We start from the raw sequence: 21,203 nt of genomic DNA, 5'->3' as shown, positions 1-21,203 counted from the left end.
ATCCTAATCAATTATACTAATAAAATAATTAAAAATATTGAACTAAACCATTAGAGTTTAGTTAATTGCAACAACTAAGTTATGAATATTAAATTTGAAATAAATAAAAAAAAATTGTTAGCTAATTAAAACCTATAATATTTATGAATTGCAAAAAAACAAACATTCTCACATAATACAATAGATATTGATAAATGTATTTTAACAGTATTTATGACAAATATGTTTTGATTTAATAGTGATTATAATTATAATAAGTGCATTTAGGAATTAATGTAAATTATTTTATAGTATAACAGTTAGTAGTCACATAAATATTGATGATTATTCCATATTATTATAATAATTGTAATCAACATAGTTTATATTATTTTATTAATTTTCACTTTATTCAATTGCTTGCCTAATTTAAATTAATATGACATACCAAAGGTTTACAGAGAATTATACCTTGCTATTAAATTTCAGTTTATTAAATATTTTTCCAAGTAATTCATTCCAAAATTATGAAATTTTGAGCATAGGTTGCCTACCCAAGCAACACGCTAATGATTGATTTTGAAATTTTATAATCATCCATAATCCATATATATTAGTAGTATCGTTAAAATTATTCATATAAAATAATTTAAATGTATAATTTTCAGAAATTGGTATTTTACGGAATGTATAGAATATGGTATCAGTTGCAAATCTTCATCAATAAGATATGAGTTTTTAAATTTTTATGATACATTATGGCGTGACGGTGGATTATGCATAAGATTATATACGTTAATGTCTAATGAATTAAGTTATAATTTAGACGCTCCAATTGCATTTTATGTTCAACTGTTATTGATAAAGATATCCAGAAATACTAAACTCCGAGGAGATTTTCCATTATTAGTCATAAAGAATAGTGATAAAATTGTAAGATACATTACAAAAATATTTATATTCCTTTGTTATTTTTATTTTTATTGTATTTTATATATTTATTTTTAGGGAGCCATTTCAACAACTAGTAATTTTCCAATATCATATCAAGTACAAAATATTTCTGCATTTGATATGTGTTTCTCTTTAGCACAGTTGTGTTTTTATGATGAGGACTTAGCTAAATACTTATGGATATCATTACTTCCCAATGTTTGGAGTTTGTTTAATGATGATCAAAGAAATTTACTATCAACAAGGGCAATGAATTTTTTAGCAAAAAGTAAATTAAGAAATAACTTTATGACAGTGTTTTATGAAGCTATTATTCTCTGTAAACCACACTTAAATTTCAAACCGTAAGTTATTTTTCTTAACTAATTCATTAAAATGTAATATATATAAATATTTATTTTAGTTATCAAATGGTATATATTGGAAAAACTTATAATTTATGGTATTTAGTTATTGATCAAATGGAAAATATTAGTAGTTACTACGTACACGATAAACATGATGTAAGTAATATAAACCAAAAACACTTATTTTATTGGAGTTAACATATTGTTTAAACATATTAAAAATCATTTTTAAGGAAGCTGTCGAAGGACTGATTCAGATATATTCTCTATTGCGGGATGAAGATGTTCTAGAAAGTCTTTTTCAAAATACTATAAAATGTGAAGATACTAAAAAAGCATTATCTCTTGAGCAACAAGGATATATTAAAGAAGCTTCACAAATGTACAAGGAATTATTAGATCAAGAAATGAATGGAACAGCAATTTACCAAAATAATTCTTATAATAAAGATACAATGTTTAGAAAGATTCGCTTAACTAAGTAATTATTGATTTTGCTACATTGCTACAGTGTTCTAAGCTAATTCACCTGTTAAATTATTATACACACATTGCAGATGCCTCAGGGAGTTAAACGAGTGGAGTTATTTAACTGAAAATATATTAGAAGATGATAACTTTTTGTTAAATATTGAAAATAGGTGGAAAAACTCAATTGAAAAGTCTACATGTGATGATTTAAGGTGGTATTTGGAAAATAAACAAAATATTTGGCCATCTAAATTAGTTTGGAAGGTGATTTTAAAATAATCATTAATATTCACAAAATTAAACTTGTATTATGTTTGATAATTAAATATTGATGTAGAACTCTTATTTTATTAAATGTGAACATATATTTTTATGCGCTAATATAAATTATTAAGTACTACATTTGTTTTTTAAATTAATTAATGATTTATTTTGTTTTTTATTTTTAGTATCATTTTTATTTGGGAATGTTAAGATTAAAAGAATTAGATCAACAAGTTATGTTCACTGTCCAGGAACATATTGACCTTGCATCTACAGAAATTATAGATGAATGGAAAATATTGCCAAAGTATTTATGCAACGCTCATATACCTTTACTTCAAGCCACCCAACTGGTAAGTTGGCTATATTATATTTAATAGTTAACTAAAATTGTGTTATATTAATATTAAATAATTTTGTATAAAATATATAAACTGTTTTTTACAGATAGTCGAATTACGAGAAGCACTTAATATTCAAAACAGTTGGTCTCATTCACCAGAAAATATCAATAATATTGATACATTAATTCAAATTTGGCATAACAGAAATCCGTGGATTGGAGATAGTTTAAATGTATGGAGTGATTTGATTTCATGGAGACAAACATATTATTCATTTTTGAATCAACGCGATTTAAATTTAAAAACACACTTCATAAAATCTGCTCAGGTTATTAGTTGTAAATATAGTTTAATATCAAATAGTAACTATTTTTGATAATAATTTTCAGGATAAATCAAAATTACTTTTTGGGGAGATAGCATTAAAGCACAACATGACTGATGTATCGATTAATATATTAAACAATATTAATCTTAGTAATATTACAATATCTAATTGGTTGCATAAAATGAACTTGGAGGTGAAATGTAAACAGTCAAAAGTTCTAAAATTCAACAAAGTTAGTATAATCAATATAAATTAGAGAATAAAAGCTGCTTTTTTATATGTATATCTCAAAAAGTACTCGACAGAATTTAGTAGAGTTTTTACTAATGGATTTGCCGATTATAGGGGGTAGTTGAGTCTTAGACCAATAATTAATTAGAATTGTCAAAAATAATAAAAATGTAAAAACTAATCTATCTGTACCTATATATATAAAAATTAAATGTTGTTTGTTATTTATTGCATCAGTTGAGAACGGCTAAACCAATTTAGCTCATCCGAAACTATGATACCTGGAGAATTGACATTTTTAGGGCTCCATCATGTAGTGGTGCAATAAGAATGGATTTCCAAAATTTACATTTTAAAGATGGTGCTCACAGAAGAATTTTGTTAATAAATGGTTGACATTCGTTACATCTTACAGAATCTAATATGAATAAAAAATTTGTTTATAATTCTATTAACTGAATAATCCGGCTTAGTACGTGTGCAATTTTTTTAGGCAAATCCTATACATGGTTTAATAGGAAGATCTTACAAATAAAATAACTTTTGTTCACATCAATATTTAAAAAATGTTTCTATATATAATTTATTAATGCGATACACTTATAATATAACATTTTTATTTTTATTTTTTAATACTGAACATAAAAAATTTTAAATCCAATTTAAATTTGTTTTGAAAATTCCATAAAAGCTAATTTGTAAATCTTAAATTCATTGTAAAATATTTTGAAATAAGTGATAGTCTCTTTGATTTCAAAAATAACAAAATATAACTTTTTTTTTGTTTTTTTATCTTAACAATTATCTATTATCCAAAATTCTCATTAAATATTTAAAAAAAGCTTATACTTTTTGAAGTTAAAATGTTTTTTTTACAACTAGTTTAAATTTACTTAGCAAAAACAAAAAATCTTAAAAAATTAACTATAATACTTAAATATGTTTTTACAATAAACATTTTAGTAAAAACCAGATTTACAAATAGGCAATTTTGAACTATTCAAAAAAAATTTTATCAGATTCATTTTTTTTTATTTTTAGTATTAAAAAAAAAAGGTTGGAAAGTGGTATTTATTTTAAAGTTTAAAACCATTATCTGGGTTTGATAGCATAACTAAATAATTGCATGACGTGTTCAATTTAATAGAATCCTTATTTTTAATTTGCTACCAAAAAAAGGATCTAAAATCTCATAAAGCCTTATAAAATTAGCAATATTTAAATTAAATTTCCAAAAATTTGGGCATCATTAAATTTAAATTTACCTTCCTTTACAGTGACCCTCTTGTAACCTAGTGTATAGTAGAGCGACAGTCAATTACCCACCTTTTAAAATTTAAAATTTGTCAAATGCTTATAAATACTTGTGCCTATGTATTTTCATTACTTTTCAACTGCTAGTGTACGAATATATCAGGAGCCTTATATTAAATTTTCATGCTTTTTGACCCAACAAATAAAATTTTATTAACATTCATAGAAAAAAATAACGAAAAAAATTGAAAACTGATAATGTCCTTAAACAGTTCAAAACAAATCAAAATATTTTGAAAATTTTATTGTGTATAGAAAATGCTAATATAAACAATAAGAGAATATGTCATGTTTCTACAATTATTGGTTTTGGAATTACAACAAACTAAGAAACTCACTACTTGAGAAATAGAGTAAACATCCAATATTGTAAAAATTTTAACTTCAAACATTCATAAAAATTGAATTTGACAATTTTTTTAAAGGTAGACTAACTTAATCTTGTAATTCATTTCAAAATCTTAGATTTAGAAAGAAAAATTTTTATGAATTTCTAACACAAAATAATTTGCACATTTTCGTGATTTTTACATATTTTTTTACAATATTTGAACTTTAAATGCTTATAAAAAAATTTGTCTATGAATTTTTATTATTTTTCAACTTCTATTGTAACAATATATCAGGAGCCTTGTAATACTTTTTCAAGCATTTGTACCCAAAGAATAAAAGTTTATTGACATCTTTTGAAAAAAATCGAAAAATTTCCGCAAACAGCTCGAAAACAACCAATTTTATCAAGTATAAAAAAACCTAATGTTTACAACCAGTGAACATTTCATCTAAATACGGTCATCTGTTTTAGAGTTTCATCAAAAACCAAAATTGTTTTTGTCAAAAACGAATTTTACATAAAAATTCACGATTTTCCATGATTTTTTTTTGTTTTGCCTGTCGCCTTAGAAAAAGAGAAGTACTTATTGTGTACACATACACAATTAATAAACATAAAAATCAATACATTTAACGTTTTGCTCAAAATCTAAAATAAAAAATGTTACATAAATGTCAAATGCGATCTGTGAATAATACAAAAAAATAAATTGATAAGAACAAAAGTTATTTCATTTGTCTTCCTGTTACATGCTGTATAGTATATATTCTATTCAATAGGTGTATCTGGGTTTGAGTGTATTCTGGGTTTCAGTTTTAGTGCACCTTTAAAAATGTGAATTTCAGAAAATTCTTTCTTATACTGAGTCTTTACATCATAAAACAAAACTACTGACCAAATTTTAAACTCATAGCTTCGGCGATTCCGATAGTAGATATCAGTCAGTCAAGTCAACTTCTTTCATATATTATATAGATTTATAATTCATTTTCATAGGTAATATATTTATATTAGTCTCGACAACCCAACAGTTAAATAAAGGAAATAAGTATAATATACAATAATTATAGCAGTTTACATTTTTGTATTTAAGTCATTAATGTCTCAAAATATTCTACAGTTGCAATTAAAGAATATGCAAATGCAACAAGTCCCAAACCCTGATTATAACTGTATATAACTGTAATTAATATTTAAAAAAAAGTAAACTGATAATTAGTTATAAATGTATAAGATATACTAATATTATATTATAATATGTTCACAATTCCAATAACTTATTTTGTTTGTTTAGAAATTCAATGATCTAGCAAATTTGCCATTAAACAATGATTTTATGGATGACATGAAGCCTCTATTATTAACAATCATAGGTAGCTTACAAGATTATTGTGGTAATACAGATGTTGCTTCAAAATATTATGGCATGTTTTTCACTACTAAAGAAAGTAATAAATCTATTGATATTGAATGGCAATGTGTAATAGAAGACAATTTTAAATTGATTCCTCTACATTTACACAAATGCTCCAACCGACAAACACAATTAAATATATTTTTAACAACATTAAATTGCAATGAAATATTAGAAAATGCTTGGCTTCAATGGGCAACATTAATTGAACACAATTTTAATCAGTTATCTATTAAAGATCTAAATATAGCTTTATCAGCTATTAAATGCTACATTATAGCATCTACGTTCACTACTAATATTAAATGCAATATTGTAATAGCCAGAGTAAGTATCAATTGAAAAGTTACAAATTATAATTATTTTTTAATAAGTATCAATTGTTTTTATTCAGATTTTATGGCTTTTAACGTACGATGATAATAAGTATACATTATTACGCGCTTTTGAAAATTGTAATTTTATATTTTCTGATATATGGCTTCCTCAAATGCTAAATACCTTTGTAGAAAAAAATATCAAAGCCATTGATAAAATTATTTCAAAGGTAATACAATATATTTTATTTCTTCAATATTGATCTTGTAATAGAAATTAAAATCTAAATGTATGATTAGATTTAAATTCAGTTTTAATATTAATTACCATACTATGCTATGTTTTATTGAATCATATTTAATTTACTTTTGTAATATTATTATAGATTGGACAATGGTATCCACAACAAATGTATTTGACTTTGAATAGAATGTACCTCACTGAAAAAATGAATAAAACAATGGTAATATAAATTATAAATATTAGATAATATAGAATTATAGTATTTTTATAATAAAATAAAACCATAAGTATTAATATAACTTTTCTTTAGGAAACTATGTCCGCAAATACTCCGACAAGTATGTACATTATTTTTACATTCACAACTTAAATTAATTGTTTTAATATGTTTTAACAATATTTTGTCATTTATAAAGCAGATGATGTTCGAAAAAAAACATACCAAATGTTAAAAATTGATAAAATCAAACAAATGATGACTTTGATGCAGAAGTGTAATTTAGGTATAATTCAATTGGACTATTTTGTTGATCAGGTTAGTTTAATACAATTTATTAATTAAATTACCTTATTATTTATTTCTGTCTAAATTTAATACTATTAAATATTATAATTTATAGTCAATTTCTAGACTTCATGAATTAGAACACTTTATGTTTTGAAATTTGATTGAATCTAAACTATGCAAAAAATACATTTTTTGAATTATATATTGTTATTAATGCACTTACACAATAATTTTCTAATTATAAAAAATGTTATAGGTTAAGCAGTGGTCAAAGTGGAGGGGGGGGGGATACTGGGGGATGGCATCCCTATACTTTTTTGTACTTACATTTTTCATCCCTCTACTTATTTTGTACAGAATAACAAATCCCTCTCAAGACTTGTTTTAAAATTAAATACTTACTATCATTTTATATTTATAATATATATGAAAGTTTTTATTTTTTTGGTGAAAATAATATTGTTTTATAACATTGAGGCCCGGCCTTATTGTGTTGTTTAGTATAGGTAGTTTCGCCTATACTAAAAATGATAAGCGTCGATCACAAACGTTACTATCTGCCCGTATATCACAGAAAAATAACCTTAGATCATAATAAGATCTAAGAAAATAACAATATTGATGATAATAAGTAGGGGCGTAGCAACTAGCGAAATGCTAAAATATCTAAACGTCATTTCTGACAATATCTTGTTGATATCTAATAAGTAGATGTGCAATATTTGAGTTGATCAATTTCTAAATTTAGCCCATGGATAGAATACTGTTTATGAGTGTTATGACCACAATGAAACATATTGTATACTTTAATAATATAAATATTTGTTTATTTTTAATGAAAACTCATGATATTACTTAATCAAGAAAAAGTGTTTGCTAAATTAAGTAGAAAAAATATTATACTTGAATATTAATAGATTTTGTTAAATAACATATCAAATTTTTAGTATTAATTACAAATTCAACTATATAATCTTAAATCTCTACAGAAAAATATTAGAAATAAAAATCAGTTTTGACTAAAATTTGAAAAATGTTATTTATTTGTTTAATTTTAAAGATTATTTATTATAAAAAAAAAAAATTGTAGTGTTTTGATGCATAAACAAAATGTGAACTATAAAAAAAAATACAAAAAAAAATATTATACAAGGTGCGAAAAATGTTATAATAATATCAGGAAATCTGAATTGTAAGGCATCCCTCCACTTATCTTGAGCCATTTCGACCACTGAGGTTAAGTTTCTATAATGTAAAGCAATCAACATATGGATACATTTCATATGAAAACCTATTTTTAAGTTTTTATGTTATTTTCTCATACATACAAATCTTATAGAAATAATAATACCGTCTCTATTTGATAAATAAATATATTTTGTTACAATTCAAGCTTTAAATAATTATTCCTGTATTTGTACTTGGAGTACTTATTATTATGATAAAATATAATCTTGATTCTATACTTATGTATTGACAATATTCATAAAATAAACTTAAATATTGTTTCAATTTTATACATCCATCATAATATAATCATGATATATTTATAGTGTAGACAAGATAAAAATAATTATATAAATATTAATCTTATTATATACTATTCAAAATTTGGAATGTATATATTATAAATACTTGAATAGAAAATCAGTTTAAATGTAATGGTCCAGAACACTAGTATAGTATTTAATATAAATTATTTTAATTTAAAATTTTTTTTACTATAGATTACTTCATTAGGAGAAAGTTGGGATGAAGAACTACGTCGAAAATTATATGAGTGCTTATACCTTAGTTATGATTTTGGATTTGAGAATAAAAATTTAAATGTAAGAGTTCCAAGAAAAATTTCAAATTTTATTAAAACCATAGTTATTTCGTTTGTTGCTGAAGATGTAAACACAAGTATGTATTTATTAGTTATTACTTACCTATAACAATATAATAAAATCAAAAAATCATTTCGTTCAAATAATTGTAATTCAAATATAATAAATAAAAATATTATTCGTAGGGACTAAATTTTAGTTAACGCAATATTATTTTCAAAACATTAAGAATGATTTTAGGATATTACTTATTTATACCATGAACCTATTGATTCTTTTCTATGGTAAGGCGGTATTAACTCAAACATTAATACCAAACAATAGTTAATAATATAATATGTTAGAAATATACACTACTCCTAGTGATTAACAACAGTATAATGATGATGAAAAGAAACTTTATTATCAGCACAGTTTTCAACTTTACAATTGTTTTCCAACAATACTGGAAAATATAAATATTTATGTAAAGTATAATTTACTTGTACCGATTTGTCACTGTTAATTTTGATTTTCCAACGCTTAGTCCAGTCGGAGATATTATTAATTGTTTGTTGAAGTCGATCATTCGTAGTCTGCTGATATTGATCAGTTGCCAGTATTGCTGTGTCATCAGAAAACATAGCTGTCATTGAATAGTTGTTAGTTGGAATGTCAGCTGTGTAATGTAAATACAAAATAGGTCCGAGGACACTGCCTTGTGGTACTCCAGCTGATATGTTTTTCCAGTCAGTCAGATAGGATTCGACGAGTGCACACCAATTATGTGGCAACTGTTCATGTAGCTTAATACGTAATCCTTTGTGCCAAACTTTATCAAAAGCTTGCGCAACATGAAGGAGTGCTCCACAGCAATATTTTTTTTCCTCTAGTGCCTCATTTATCACATTTGTGACACAATGAACCTATTCAATAGTTGAGTGTTAATTGCGAAATCTGGAAGCTGTCTTACTTCTATTATTGGTTTTAATTGATTTAAAAGTAGATTTTCAAATAATTTTGATAAGCCTGGAAGGAGCAATATCGGTTTGTCTGAAGTTACTTGTTCGGGTGGTTTCCCTGGTTTAAGTAGCATGATTACTTGAGATTGTTTCCATTGTTTAGGAACGTATTCTGTACGTAGGATGGTATCGTATACGTGTGTTACATAAATCATAGCCTTTTTGGGTAGTTCTTTCAGTATTTTTGAGTTTATTTGGTCGTAGCCAGGTGCTTTTTAGATTCTGAGCGAAGCAATGAATGTATTGATTTTACTATGATGTGTGTTTTTTTTATTTTTAAATTTTATTTGTGTCTGTCATCACCTTTTAGGACAGTAAAGGTGCTTAGATTTTCTTCAACAGTATTGAACAGTATTCTTATAAGAAAGTGTATAAAGTGTCCCCCATTGGGGAGGCAAAAGTAAAAATTTTCCAGTAGTTTTCAAAAGCGCTATGAAAACAAAAGAATTATTAAGGGAAAACGAGCATTTTTACGCATAATCAATTTTCGACTTAATCGATTTTGGTTTTTGCTGTAACTCTAAAACAAATGACCGTAGATACATGAAATTTTGACTTATCTCCATTTTCAAATTATTTTGAGCTGTTTAGGGATATTTTTAGTTTTCTATTCTATAAATATCAATAAAATTTTATTTGTTAGGTAAAAAAGCTTGGAAATTAAATAGGAGGCTCCTAATATATTGTTTCAAAGACAAATGAAAAATATTAAAAATTCAGGCACAATTTTTTTTTTAAGCATTTAAAGTTCAAATATTGACAATATACGTAAAATTCACAAAAATGTGCAAATTATTTTGAGTTAGAAATTAATAAAAATTTTTCTTTTTAAATCTAAGATTTGAAAATGTAATACAAGATTCTTCATAAGGTGATACCTTAATCAAAAAAAAATGTCTGCAAGCCAGTCAAATTAAATTTTATGAGTATTTGAAGTTCATATTTTTACAAGATTGGGTATTCACTGGGTCTCTAATGTAGCAATTTCGTTATTTTAGTGTAATTCAAAAACGAATAACTGTAGATACATACAATTTCACTGAATGTTTATTATATCAATTCCTATACAAATTTACAAAATATTTTGACTCGTTTTGAACTGTTTAGGAACATTATCAGTTTCCAATTTTATTAGTCTTTTTTCTATGAATGTCAATAAAGTAAGTTTATCTACCTTTATAAAAAAAAAAAAATCTCTACAAGCAAATCAAATTAAATTTTTATGTGCGTTTGAAGAATTTTTAGAAGATTGGATACTCATTTGATTTCTAAAGTAGCGATTTTGTTATTTTGTTATCCTTTTTCTTATACAATGATATTATATTATTGAAATAAAATTTAATACCATCCATTACAGTGATCCACTTGTAACGTACTGTACAGCAGAGCGAAATCCACTTTCCCAGATTTTTTAGATTGATATTTGTATCGATTTTGTTTGCAATTTCAATTGGAGTGATGTACTTAATCTTTTCACATATTTCATTCGATGGTTGACACTGTTCTATATCGAGTTCAGAAGCAATAATGTTTGGCTGTTATGTGCGTACCTGATGGCATGAGTAAATTTCAGCTTTGTCTTGGTCATAGCGTGCACATTATCCATCTTCCTTGCGAATTAGTGGTACATAGACTCTAGGCTTTTTCATTTGTGTTGTAGCCTTCCACAACGAATAATCAGTATCTTTCGTTGCAGAAAGATTACTCAAGTAAGATTTGAATGTTTCGTTTTTGACTTCTTTTATTTTATCACGTAAAAGTCTGCAAATGCTATTCCAGATAGTTTTATCCGATTATACGACTATTGAAGTTAACTATACTTAATTGTATTTAATATTATCAAACCGATGAACAAAAATAAAAATAAATCATTTCCCATGGGAATACATGTTTGATTGCCACTACTGAAAAATAAAAATAAGAATCATAATATTTTAGTAATTTATTTAAAAATGTTTATCATCGTTTCGTAATAAACAAGTGGTATTAAATAAGAATTACCATAACTGGAAGGATAATAAAAAGAAAAAAATCAATCTAATATTGATTTAGAATCAACATTTCATTTCATTAATTTAATTTAGAAATTCTGTTTCTATCACAAATAGAAAAATAAGTATATTTTACTAGAAAATCCAAGCCTAATCATAATTTAAAAGTAAAAAGTACTATAATTAATAAGTATGATTATTTAAATAGAGTATTTTGTTTATTCCGCAAAATTGTTGGCCATTATTTGCAGAAGCTCATCAACATTTACTTGTACAAGTACTTGTATGTTGTATGAGTTGTAACTAATTAATTAATTACTCATTAAAAATTTGATTTTTATAAACTGAAATGCTATTAAAATTATTCTCTTTTGGAATATGAAATTACAAATATAATATATTGTCATTCAAAATGATAGGCAATGATAAAAATAGTAAAAATAGTGTTTTTCTATGACGTAAAATAATTTAAAACATTTTAAATAAATTTTCTTTTTTTTTTAAAATTAGTTTTACTTTAGTGTAAAAATAAAAAAAAATCGAAAATCCATTTTCTACATAATCTAGAAAAGAAAAAAGAAATTAACAGTATTTTGTGTGGCAAGGGCAGGAAGTGAGCTATGTTAGTGTGCCGCATTTCGCCCAAGACTATAATTGCCTTCTCGCATGAGCCACACAAACTATTTTTTGTTACAACTCTGCAGTCTGCATTTATCGATCACAGCAAAGGTAATGCAAGGATCTATGCAACAACTAGACTATAATTATAAGACAACAATATTTCATGAAAGAAACGATTTGGTTTTATTTAATTTAAGCATCACGCATGTAGGTTATAATATGATTAAAAGATGAAACCAAAAGCTTATGTTTTCTAATAAATCTTATTGACTTGACGGTGCTTTTTAATTATATCCCACTGAATTTTACTGCCACCGCGGCAGTGTTTGCGAACCTTTTTAGCCTTCTGCCAAGTAAAATTAACATGTTTACAATGTTTTACCACAGTACAATTGCAAATGAAGAAAACATTTTTCGTTCCGGATTTTTTGTCAGAAGTTTATCCATTCTTCAAACAAAAGTTTTCGTCGGATTTCAGCTCTGCTTCAGTTCCTACTATCAAACTGATGATAATACAACTAAGGAAATGGATCAATTACATAGAAGACAAATCTAAATACCCTGCGAGATTTGTTCATCATTTCCGATGTCCCACAATCCACCAATTTGATTGGTCTGTAATAAGGATACCCAGTGACCATTATATCGACGTAATGATTTAAAAATAAATTACTAATATTATTATTAAATGATAATCAACTGTTCTAAAAATCAATTATAATATACTACTAATATATTAGGATTCTTCCGGGTCTGTCAGAATCCATAATTTCAGTGGTCATGTACATCTTATTGACAAAAATGGCACTGTTGTTAAACAGTTGTCTATTCGTGGAACCGATGGTCATATATATACCTATAATGTTTCAAGAGGCCAGGCAATTGAATCTGAAGATAGAATTTTTCAATTATTCCGAGTAGCAAATACTTATTTGCTTGATTTTAAAGTAAAGAAGTTTCTATAGTCAAGATTGCACATTTTGTATTTAACTAATAACTAACAATTTTACCAAATTATACAAATTATTTTAGGAGACTGCTAAGAGATATTTAAAGTTCTCTATACCAAATACATTCACAATCGCCCCGAATTTAAGAATGGTTGAAACTAAAAAGAACTCAATATTTTCACTCTTTGAAATATATACGGAAATGAATAAAAAGCCTGATAAGCCAGAAGCGTCATGGATTCATGAAGATATTGATTTTTGGTTTTCAGTATTAAATACATGTATTATTGTAGGTGAAATATATCATATATTTTTTTTAATTTTAGTAAAATTAAAATGTCTGTTGATGTGTGTGTTATATAGACTGAGAGGACTAAGCCTTTAACGGAATGCCTAATTGCAGCAGGCAACAAATATGGCTCTGATGAAGTGTTGAAGAATTGGGTTTCATCGATATACCCATTGCAATCGGATTATTGGACATTTCGCAAAACTGTAAGTCATATTCTTAGAATATGATTTTATACTGAAACTATACCTATAATTATTTTAAAAATATAATTGTAATACATTTATCTTTAACGAACATTGTTTTTAGTTTGTTGAACATTACTCACTACTTTGTTTCTTTGAGTATGCATTTAACCTTATTAAATTGAAGCCCGAGATGCTGAATATTGACAAAAGTAATGGAGTGGCGGTTGCTTTATACTATACATTTAATATGAGTGAAGTTCATGGTAAGTATTTCTGTTAACTCAACATTTTGGATACATTTGTGAATTGTGCATTAAAAAACAATATTTATATGATTGCAGGAAACTTAGTTCAAAATCATATAATACCTTTTCGCTTAACACCAAATTTGACAAAGTTTATTACGCCTTATCGTAAATATCAAATGATAAACTGCTTAACTGTAACTGGTCATTGTTTAACCAACAGTATAGACGATATTAGTGTTGTAATAAAATTATTATTGAAGGATGAATTTATGGCTAATTATAATATTGTAAGTAATTCAATGACTTTTATACTTTCGAGTGTGTTTTACAATATATTATTAAGTATTAAGTACTAATTCAACACTAATACTTCTTCCCAATATTATTTTAATATTAATAGTAATTAATTTTGATTACATACAATACATAATTTGTATAATAATGATTGAATATTATAATTATAATATATATTATATATGTATATGAAAACAATCAGTTAAATTATTTTTGGTTGGAGGTTATTTATGAAACTAATAATATTAAAATTAATGAAAATGTAGTTTTTAACATATTGTAATAATACAACAAATTAATTAAACCAAATTATGATTAACAAATTAATTAACTTGTATTTCCATTTAACTAGATTTTTATTTTTTAACTGTTTATCTGCTGTAAATAAATATATCTCCATTGTTATAAACATCATATTATAATAATATTTTATATTGTGTATTAACTATTAAGTATTCTGAAAAATGAATTACAGAATTAAGTTCATGTACTATTGTGATTTTATTTAGAAAACTCACAAGAAAATATCAAGGAATGAAGTACACGTTCTTGAAATAGTTGATAAAAACTTGAAGTATATATTGAAAAATTTCAATAAACTAAAAAATTCTTCGATACACAATCCAGTAATACTACTAAAATAATATTATTATATTATATACAATTGTTTTTATTTTATTAAAATTATTTCTATTATACTTTCAGATTCCTGATCTCCTATACCAAGCTTTCCATAAAGAATTAATATGTTATGAAAGTCCAACGTGGCGTGCCTGGTTGTAAAGAACTTACTAAAGAATTGTTTGTTTTGATAATAATAATTTTTGTATTGTCCTTTTTATTATTATGAATTTTACATTATTACTATTTTTTTTTTAAAGACTGTTAATTGTAAACTATTTATATGAATGTCACTGCATAAAATACTTTTACGATTGTAATATTTTATAACAAACTTAATTTTTGAACAAACATTTATACATTTATTAAATATAATCTCATTTATATATGAATTTTTACTATCGAAATATATTTTAAAGTTCAAGTATTATATTGTTAAAATCAAATTTACAGTTATAATCGCTTGTGTTTATTAATAGGCCCAATTTTTTTATCTACAATAATAAATCTACAGTTGTAATCATATTTACTAAATATTTATTTATATAATTAACGAAATCATGACGATTTTAGTGTCAAATTATATCTAAAAATGTATGTTATTTTCAAAATATTGTACGATTTCCATATTTTTTTCTATTATTGAAACCAGTTAAGCAGAGGAAACATTTAAATCATTTCTAACAACAATTAAGAGGACGCCGCACTTACTTGTATTGGTTCCATCTTACACACATACGACATAGACAAAACACGTTTATGCAGTCTGCGAGTAAAACATGCTCAATTTTGGTTTTAGAATAAAAATCCCTATTATAAAATTCAAATATAAGGATATTTCAGTGTGCAAGACGATGCGTTTTTTAAAAATGAAATATTTTATAAAAAGTTACAGGTTGTTTAAAAATGTTGAATCAGTCGTTATTTCTAAACAATATATTGAGCGTTATATTTGGAATTATATGAAAAAACACACTTTGCTCTCTTTCTCTAGAACCAAAATTGAGCGAGTTGTAATCAGACTTCGTAAACGCAATTTCAAATTTGCCTATATCGTACATGTGTAAGGCTGAGACACACATGCGGGCAAGACATTCTCTTAAGTTAACTAACCATTATTCTCAACACTTAGTAGTCATAAAATTAATAAGTTTTATCAGGAGTTACGCTAGGAGAAATTTATTTTAATATATTAGTTCTTGAGTACTTAACACTTTCAACGCCGCTGACGTTCAATGCGTCAACAAGTTTATTCCAATGGGCCGGTGATGCGTTAATACGTCAAAAACGTAAATATTTATGTAAGCTATAATTAAATCGGATTTTTTTTTATTAAACTCTGAAACTAAGATAGGCCATTGACAATGAACTCTAAATTTAAAGGTATGGGTGGTTTTGGTTTTTGTTTTTTTGTCATTTCTGAAATCACGGGTGAGGTTGAACGTGTTAATGATATTAAATACATTTTTTTTTTATGTCAAACAAGTTCATTTATACGCTAAGTAGAAGCAGATTAAATTAAGTTATTTGTCACTTTAACATTCAGAGTAGTCAAATTTAATGACTCATTAAGATTGGTTGTTAGATACATTTTTACGAAAATATCACTGTTTTTATATTTTTATTTATTATTTTATTTTAACAAATAAAATTAGTAATACAATTTAAAATAAATTATGATAAAATATTTGTATTAACAAAAATAAATAATAAATAATTTAAAGTTATAACATAAATATTTTTAAGTCATAAACGACAAGTATTTACATTTTAATACATTATTAGATAATAGTGATATTGTTCAAATATTTAATTTTAATGATTTTTAAATCTATCCTTTAGTATTTGTGTCAAGTTCATCATTTGATGTTACTTTTCTTTGTACAAATTCTTCTTTTGTGGAATGCAATATTTTTGAATTATCAGTTGAAATTGCAATTTCAGTCAATTTTCTGTAAGTAGAGTGATCTAGCATATTGTGTTTTGACATGTATCTGCAAATTTGTAACATGAATAAATAAAAGATTTATTTTATTAATTTAATTTTCTTTGTAATAGAGCATTAATATAATAAAGTCTTGGCCAGGCTACTTATTTACTTCAACATTTACTGTATATGAGTTGTGAGGGCACTAAATTAAAGTGGATAGTTCTTTCTCCAGCTTGTACCGCCACAGCATTTTTTAAGCGCCTACAGCTGACATAATACAAATGTCTTAAGAGGACGGCACACAAACATGGCTACATGTTATTTTTTCATCTTACAAACATAACAAATTTTCATTCAAAAAACCATACTGGCATTGTTACTTTTAAGTTGTATAATGAGTTAACTATGATTAAACTTAAACGAAAAAGAACATTATGAGTGTTTGTATCTATATTTTAAGAACATTTTAGTATTTAAGTGAGTTAAGAGTATATTTAAATCACAAAATTTAATATTTTACATTTAATATACTCACAACTCACTTAAGTTTAAGATTTAAATCTATATATTTAAAAATGGAGACAAAAATGTATAACAATTCATCAATCGAGAACGGTTGGTCCGATTTGGCTCAAATTTTTTTTAAGATGTTCGTTACTGCCAGAAGGTTTTTACAAAATAAAATTTTAGGAAAATCCACCGGAAAGGTAGGAAATCTCAAATCTGTATGTCAAAAATACAACAGTGGCGCAACAGTGCATTATATTATATTGGTTGCTATTGGTTAATCGGGCATATTTATTGATTTCATATAATATAAAAATGAATCGCAGAATGTGTTGCTAAGCGCAATAATTCTTCTGTACGTGTGTTGTGACTGAACTCCTCTTAAATGGTTAGACCGATTAGAATGAATTTTTTTTTATGCGTTTGAGTTTATTCATCTGATTATAGTACGGTTAGGTTAGGTTAGGATTTTGTATTAATTGATTATATCAATCCACCATAGGTAGAATACGACAAACTTGGTATAACTTTGATACTTTAGAGTTAAATCATACACCAACGTACATACAGCACGGGATCCACGATCTACCGCAGGTAAATTGCCTACCTGATAATATACTGCTGCGAATCAGAATTTTTATTCCGGGCAACGGAAAAGTTAAGATTAATTTTGAAACCATACACCGAATATTAAATAACGAATTGAATAAAGTTTGAGTCACATATAGTTGGTACACTTAATGGGCAACAAAGTGCACGGGTTCAGCTTGTATAGTATAAAACTGAGGTATCAACATAGCTCATGTAGTTATTTTTAAGTTTGATAACAGGTAATTTACTGTGATATTAAAGCTAACAATACAAAATTAATTCTGCTAAACGCAGTATATATACTATGTTGTATATTTGTAAGACAGAAACAACACGTGTGGGTGTGATGTGCTGACAGACTGTTACACTTGCCTCATGGACGGGATGACTTGTTTCTTTGAAAGTAAGACTTCAACAATCTCTTCATGGGCTGTATTCAATCTATGCAACATGTCAAGCGCCATCTGATGAGCTGGTGAATAAAGTGATTCCAAAGATAATAATAGACAAGCCTGAAATAAAACAGCAATTCTAAATTAATGCACAACTTCCTCTATAACACTTTTGAATATGAAAAAAAATATATAACTTGAACTTTTGTTCAACAAATTATACACATTCATATTTACCAATGGCTTTGAGTCAATAACAATATGGTATTGCACCATCTGGTGTAGCTGATAATACATTTTATTGATTACTAGACAGTTTATGAGTAATTCATAAAGAAAGTGTTCAATAGTTATTTTGTTATCTGTTAGCGATCGTATGTATTCAACTAAAATTGAAACTGTAAATTTTTTATCATCTGCAACACAATGATAGTCAAATATTTTAATGCTTTATAATTTAGACCAATACAATATTATTTTTTTAGATGAATTTTAAAGAAAAGAATGTTATAAACTTAAACATATTTTAATAATACAGATTTTTAAATGATTGCGCACCTTTAGTATTTTCTAATTTATCTACTAGTTTTACAAACACGTGCATGTAAACATCCAACTGTTCTATAACGACTTTACATTGCAATGATTCAGCAACAATCATATAGTCATTAGGTAATGGACTGGTGTTCATAATATGATTGTTGAGGTGTTTCTTGTAGACAATATTCAAATGGTCAAAAACATTACCTATTTCAATCAAATTACTTCTTTTTTGTAAAATCATATGTTGTAATACCTAAATTAAAACAAATATAATATAATGTCTGTAGCCTTAATAATAACAATAATAATAAATACACTTGTAAAGTTATAAATATATAATGTATAATATTATATATATGTTATATCTACTTATTGTAATTTATGCATCCGGATATAGAAATTTTAATTAATAACTTAAGCAATTATTTGTTTTAAGCGTACAATAATTGGATATAATATATTATGCTACAAACATTTATTTGGTTTTTAAATTATTATTTTTAGAATATGAGGTATATAAATAATTAAATACATACATTAATAGGTCTTATTTAATACTATTTAATTTCCGTGAATTATTATAAGCTATAACATATCAGTTAATGCTTTAAAATACGAGCAGTTTATATTTTGGCAGATACCAAACAGTATCACATATTGGATCTACCCTTAAAAAGGTTGGAGGCCCATCTAGATAATTAAAAGTATCTCATATTTTTAAAAGTATTTACACAATGTTCTTCAGTCTTCTTTAACTATACAATGTTCAATTAATTATTATTATATTTTGTACAAACTAACCAAAAAATTAAAAGCTACAATGTAAATTTATATATTTAAATGTATTTAAACATAAGTATTAATAATAATACCTCCAAAGTGATATCTTTTGATTTTGGACGTAAAAGAAGAAAATCAATAAGTGAACATTTATCCATAATTATTCTGGATACAGCTGCTAAGTTTAGTTTGAAATGCCTGTAAATAAAATTAAAATGTCAGATAATTCAACTTAACTTAATACATAAATAAATGAAAATGTATATTATATAATCCATAATATTAAGTATCAGAAGCAAATTAAAAAATGTATTTAAAACTGTTTTTTAAACCATTTCCTCAAAAGCGGAGAGTGATGGTTTGTCTTGGCATAACTTAAAGGACAGTAAGTTGATTTCCTGTGACCAAGTATTTATTTTAACAAAGGTTAGGGTTGGAGGGTTTAAAGTTTCTTGTGTAATAGCAAAAGCTGCCACCACATATGACCAGATTCTACCAGATTAAGCAAAGTCTGAACTAATAAGACTCGACTCTTTTATTAATTTTTAGGACATATATTTTATAAAATGTTCAACTTTTTAGTGCAAAATTAAGTAATATGATATATTGTATCATACAATTTTGTTTAGTTTAATTTAATGTCCACAATTCACAAGTATAAAATAATAAAGTTTAAGATAATCTTAGTCTTATGTTTTTATATGTTTAGAATAAATAGTACAGCCCCAAGATAATATTGTTCACTAATAAGGAAGGCTTATCGGAACTCAAATATGGACAAACATATTCGTTAAAAACATCATAATATAAAGTAAAAACTTAGAAAATATGCAAAAATATTCAATTTATTAAAGAAAATATATGGTTATAATATACCTGATGGTGCTTTTTTAAAAAAAATTTTAACTTTTGATACCATTTTTAAGATAACAAAATTATCCATTTTATCCAAATTATCCATCTTTAGAATTCCTATATGGAGACCAAGCGGAGCGCATGTCACATGAATAATTTTTTAGTATAAAGATAAACAATTTTCCACTCTTAACCATATATAGGGCACCACATACAATAGTATTACATGGGAGCATTTCAAAAATAGCTGTTGATGAATGAATTAATTTTTAATTAATTGGTGGTCATATATCTAATATTTTTTGTTGTACTATAAATTTCTAAAAAAAAAATTGTTTTCACTAAATACATGAAATATGCATATAAATGTTCTTAAACCTAAAATATGCAAATTTATACAAAAAATAATTAAATATGCAAAGTTAGACAACAAAAATGTTTGTATTTAAAAAATACGTATAATGGATCGAATTTGTATCAAATCAGAATTTCCATATGCACTTCCTAAACAAATATGCAAATGC

At 25.4% G+C, this 21,203-nt stretch overlaps 2 protein-coding genes across 3 annotated transcripts in view; one reads left to right on the top strand and one right to left on the bottom strand.

The window, feature by feature from the left end:
- Positions 1–15,619, top strand: part of LOC100570961 (transformation/transcription domain-associated protein) — a 41,797-nt gene extending 26,178 nt beyond the window's left edge. Inside the window, exons 41-62 of one of the 2 annotated variants that reach the window (XM_029485910.1) lie at positions 648–912; positions 988–1,277; positions 1,337–1,436; positions 1,514–1,761; positions 1,838–2,015; positions 2,201–2,368; positions 2,463–2,687; positions 2,749–2,919; positions 5,861–6,307; positions 6,375–6,527; positions 6,684–6,761; positions 6,852–6,879; positions 6,961–7,076; positions 8,777–8,954; positions 12,879–13,141; positions 13,232–13,438; positions 13,524–13,730; positions 13,805–13,936; positions 14,040–14,181; positions 14,260–14,453; positions 14,970–15,086; positions 15,166–15,619. In XM_029485910.1, the coding sequence (XP_029341770.1) occupies positions 648–912; positions 988–1,277; positions 1,337–1,436; positions 1,514–1,761; positions 1,838–2,015; positions 2,201–2,368; positions 2,463–2,687; positions 2,749–2,919; positions 5,861–6,307; positions 6,375–6,527; positions 6,684–6,761; positions 6,852–6,879; positions 6,961–7,076; positions 8,777–8,954; positions 12,879–13,141; positions 13,232–13,438; positions 13,524–13,730; positions 13,805–13,936; positions 14,040–14,181; positions 14,260–14,453; positions 14,970–15,086; positions 15,166–15,243 (3,985 nt within the window). In that variant the 3' untranslated portion in view covers positions 15,244–15,619. Of the gene's footprint in view, positions 1–647; positions 913–987; positions 1,278–1,336; positions 1,437–1,513; positions 1,762–1,837; positions 2,016–2,200; positions 2,369–2,462; positions 2,688–2,748; positions 2,920–5,860; positions 6,308–6,374; positions 6,528–6,683; positions 6,762–6,851; positions 6,880–6,957; positions 7,077–8,776; positions 8,955–12,878; positions 13,142–13,231; positions 13,439–13,523; positions 13,731–13,804; positions 13,937–14,039; positions 14,182–14,259; positions 14,454–14,969; positions 15,087–15,165 lie in introns of both variants that reach the window. The other variant, XM_029485908.1, reaches the window with a different exon arrangement.
- A 1,066-nt stretch (positions 15,620–16,685) lies between these two features.
- On the bottom strand, positions 16,686–20,051 carry LOC100571242 (regulator of MON1-CCZ1 complex). Its single transcript, XM_003246062.4, has 5 exons — positions 19,917–20,051; positions 19,060–19,297; positions 18,739–18,917; positions 18,482–18,621; positions 16,686–17,075 (listed from the first exon to the last, which is right to left on the bottom strand). The coding sequence occupies exons 1-5, from the start codon at positions 19,980–19,982 to the stop codon at positions 16,913–16,915; spliced, it is 786 nt and encodes a 261-aa protein (XP_003246110.2). The 5' UTR covers positions 19,983–20,051; the 3' UTR covers positions 16,686–16,912.
- Between the last annotated feature and the right edge of the window lie 1,152 nt (positions 20,052–21,203).

This window comes from Acyrthosiphon pisum, chromosome X (genome assembly GCF_005508785.2).
Source record: "Acyrthosiphon pisum isolate AL4f chromosome X, pea_aphid_22Mar2018_4r6ur, whole genome shotgun sequence".
NCBI lineage: Eukaryota > Metazoa > Arthropoda > Insecta > Hemiptera > Aphididae > Acyrthosiphon > Acyrthosiphon pisum.
The sequence above is the reverse complement of the archived record's forward strand: the minus strand, read 5'-3'. Positions and strand labels throughout refer to the sequence as shown.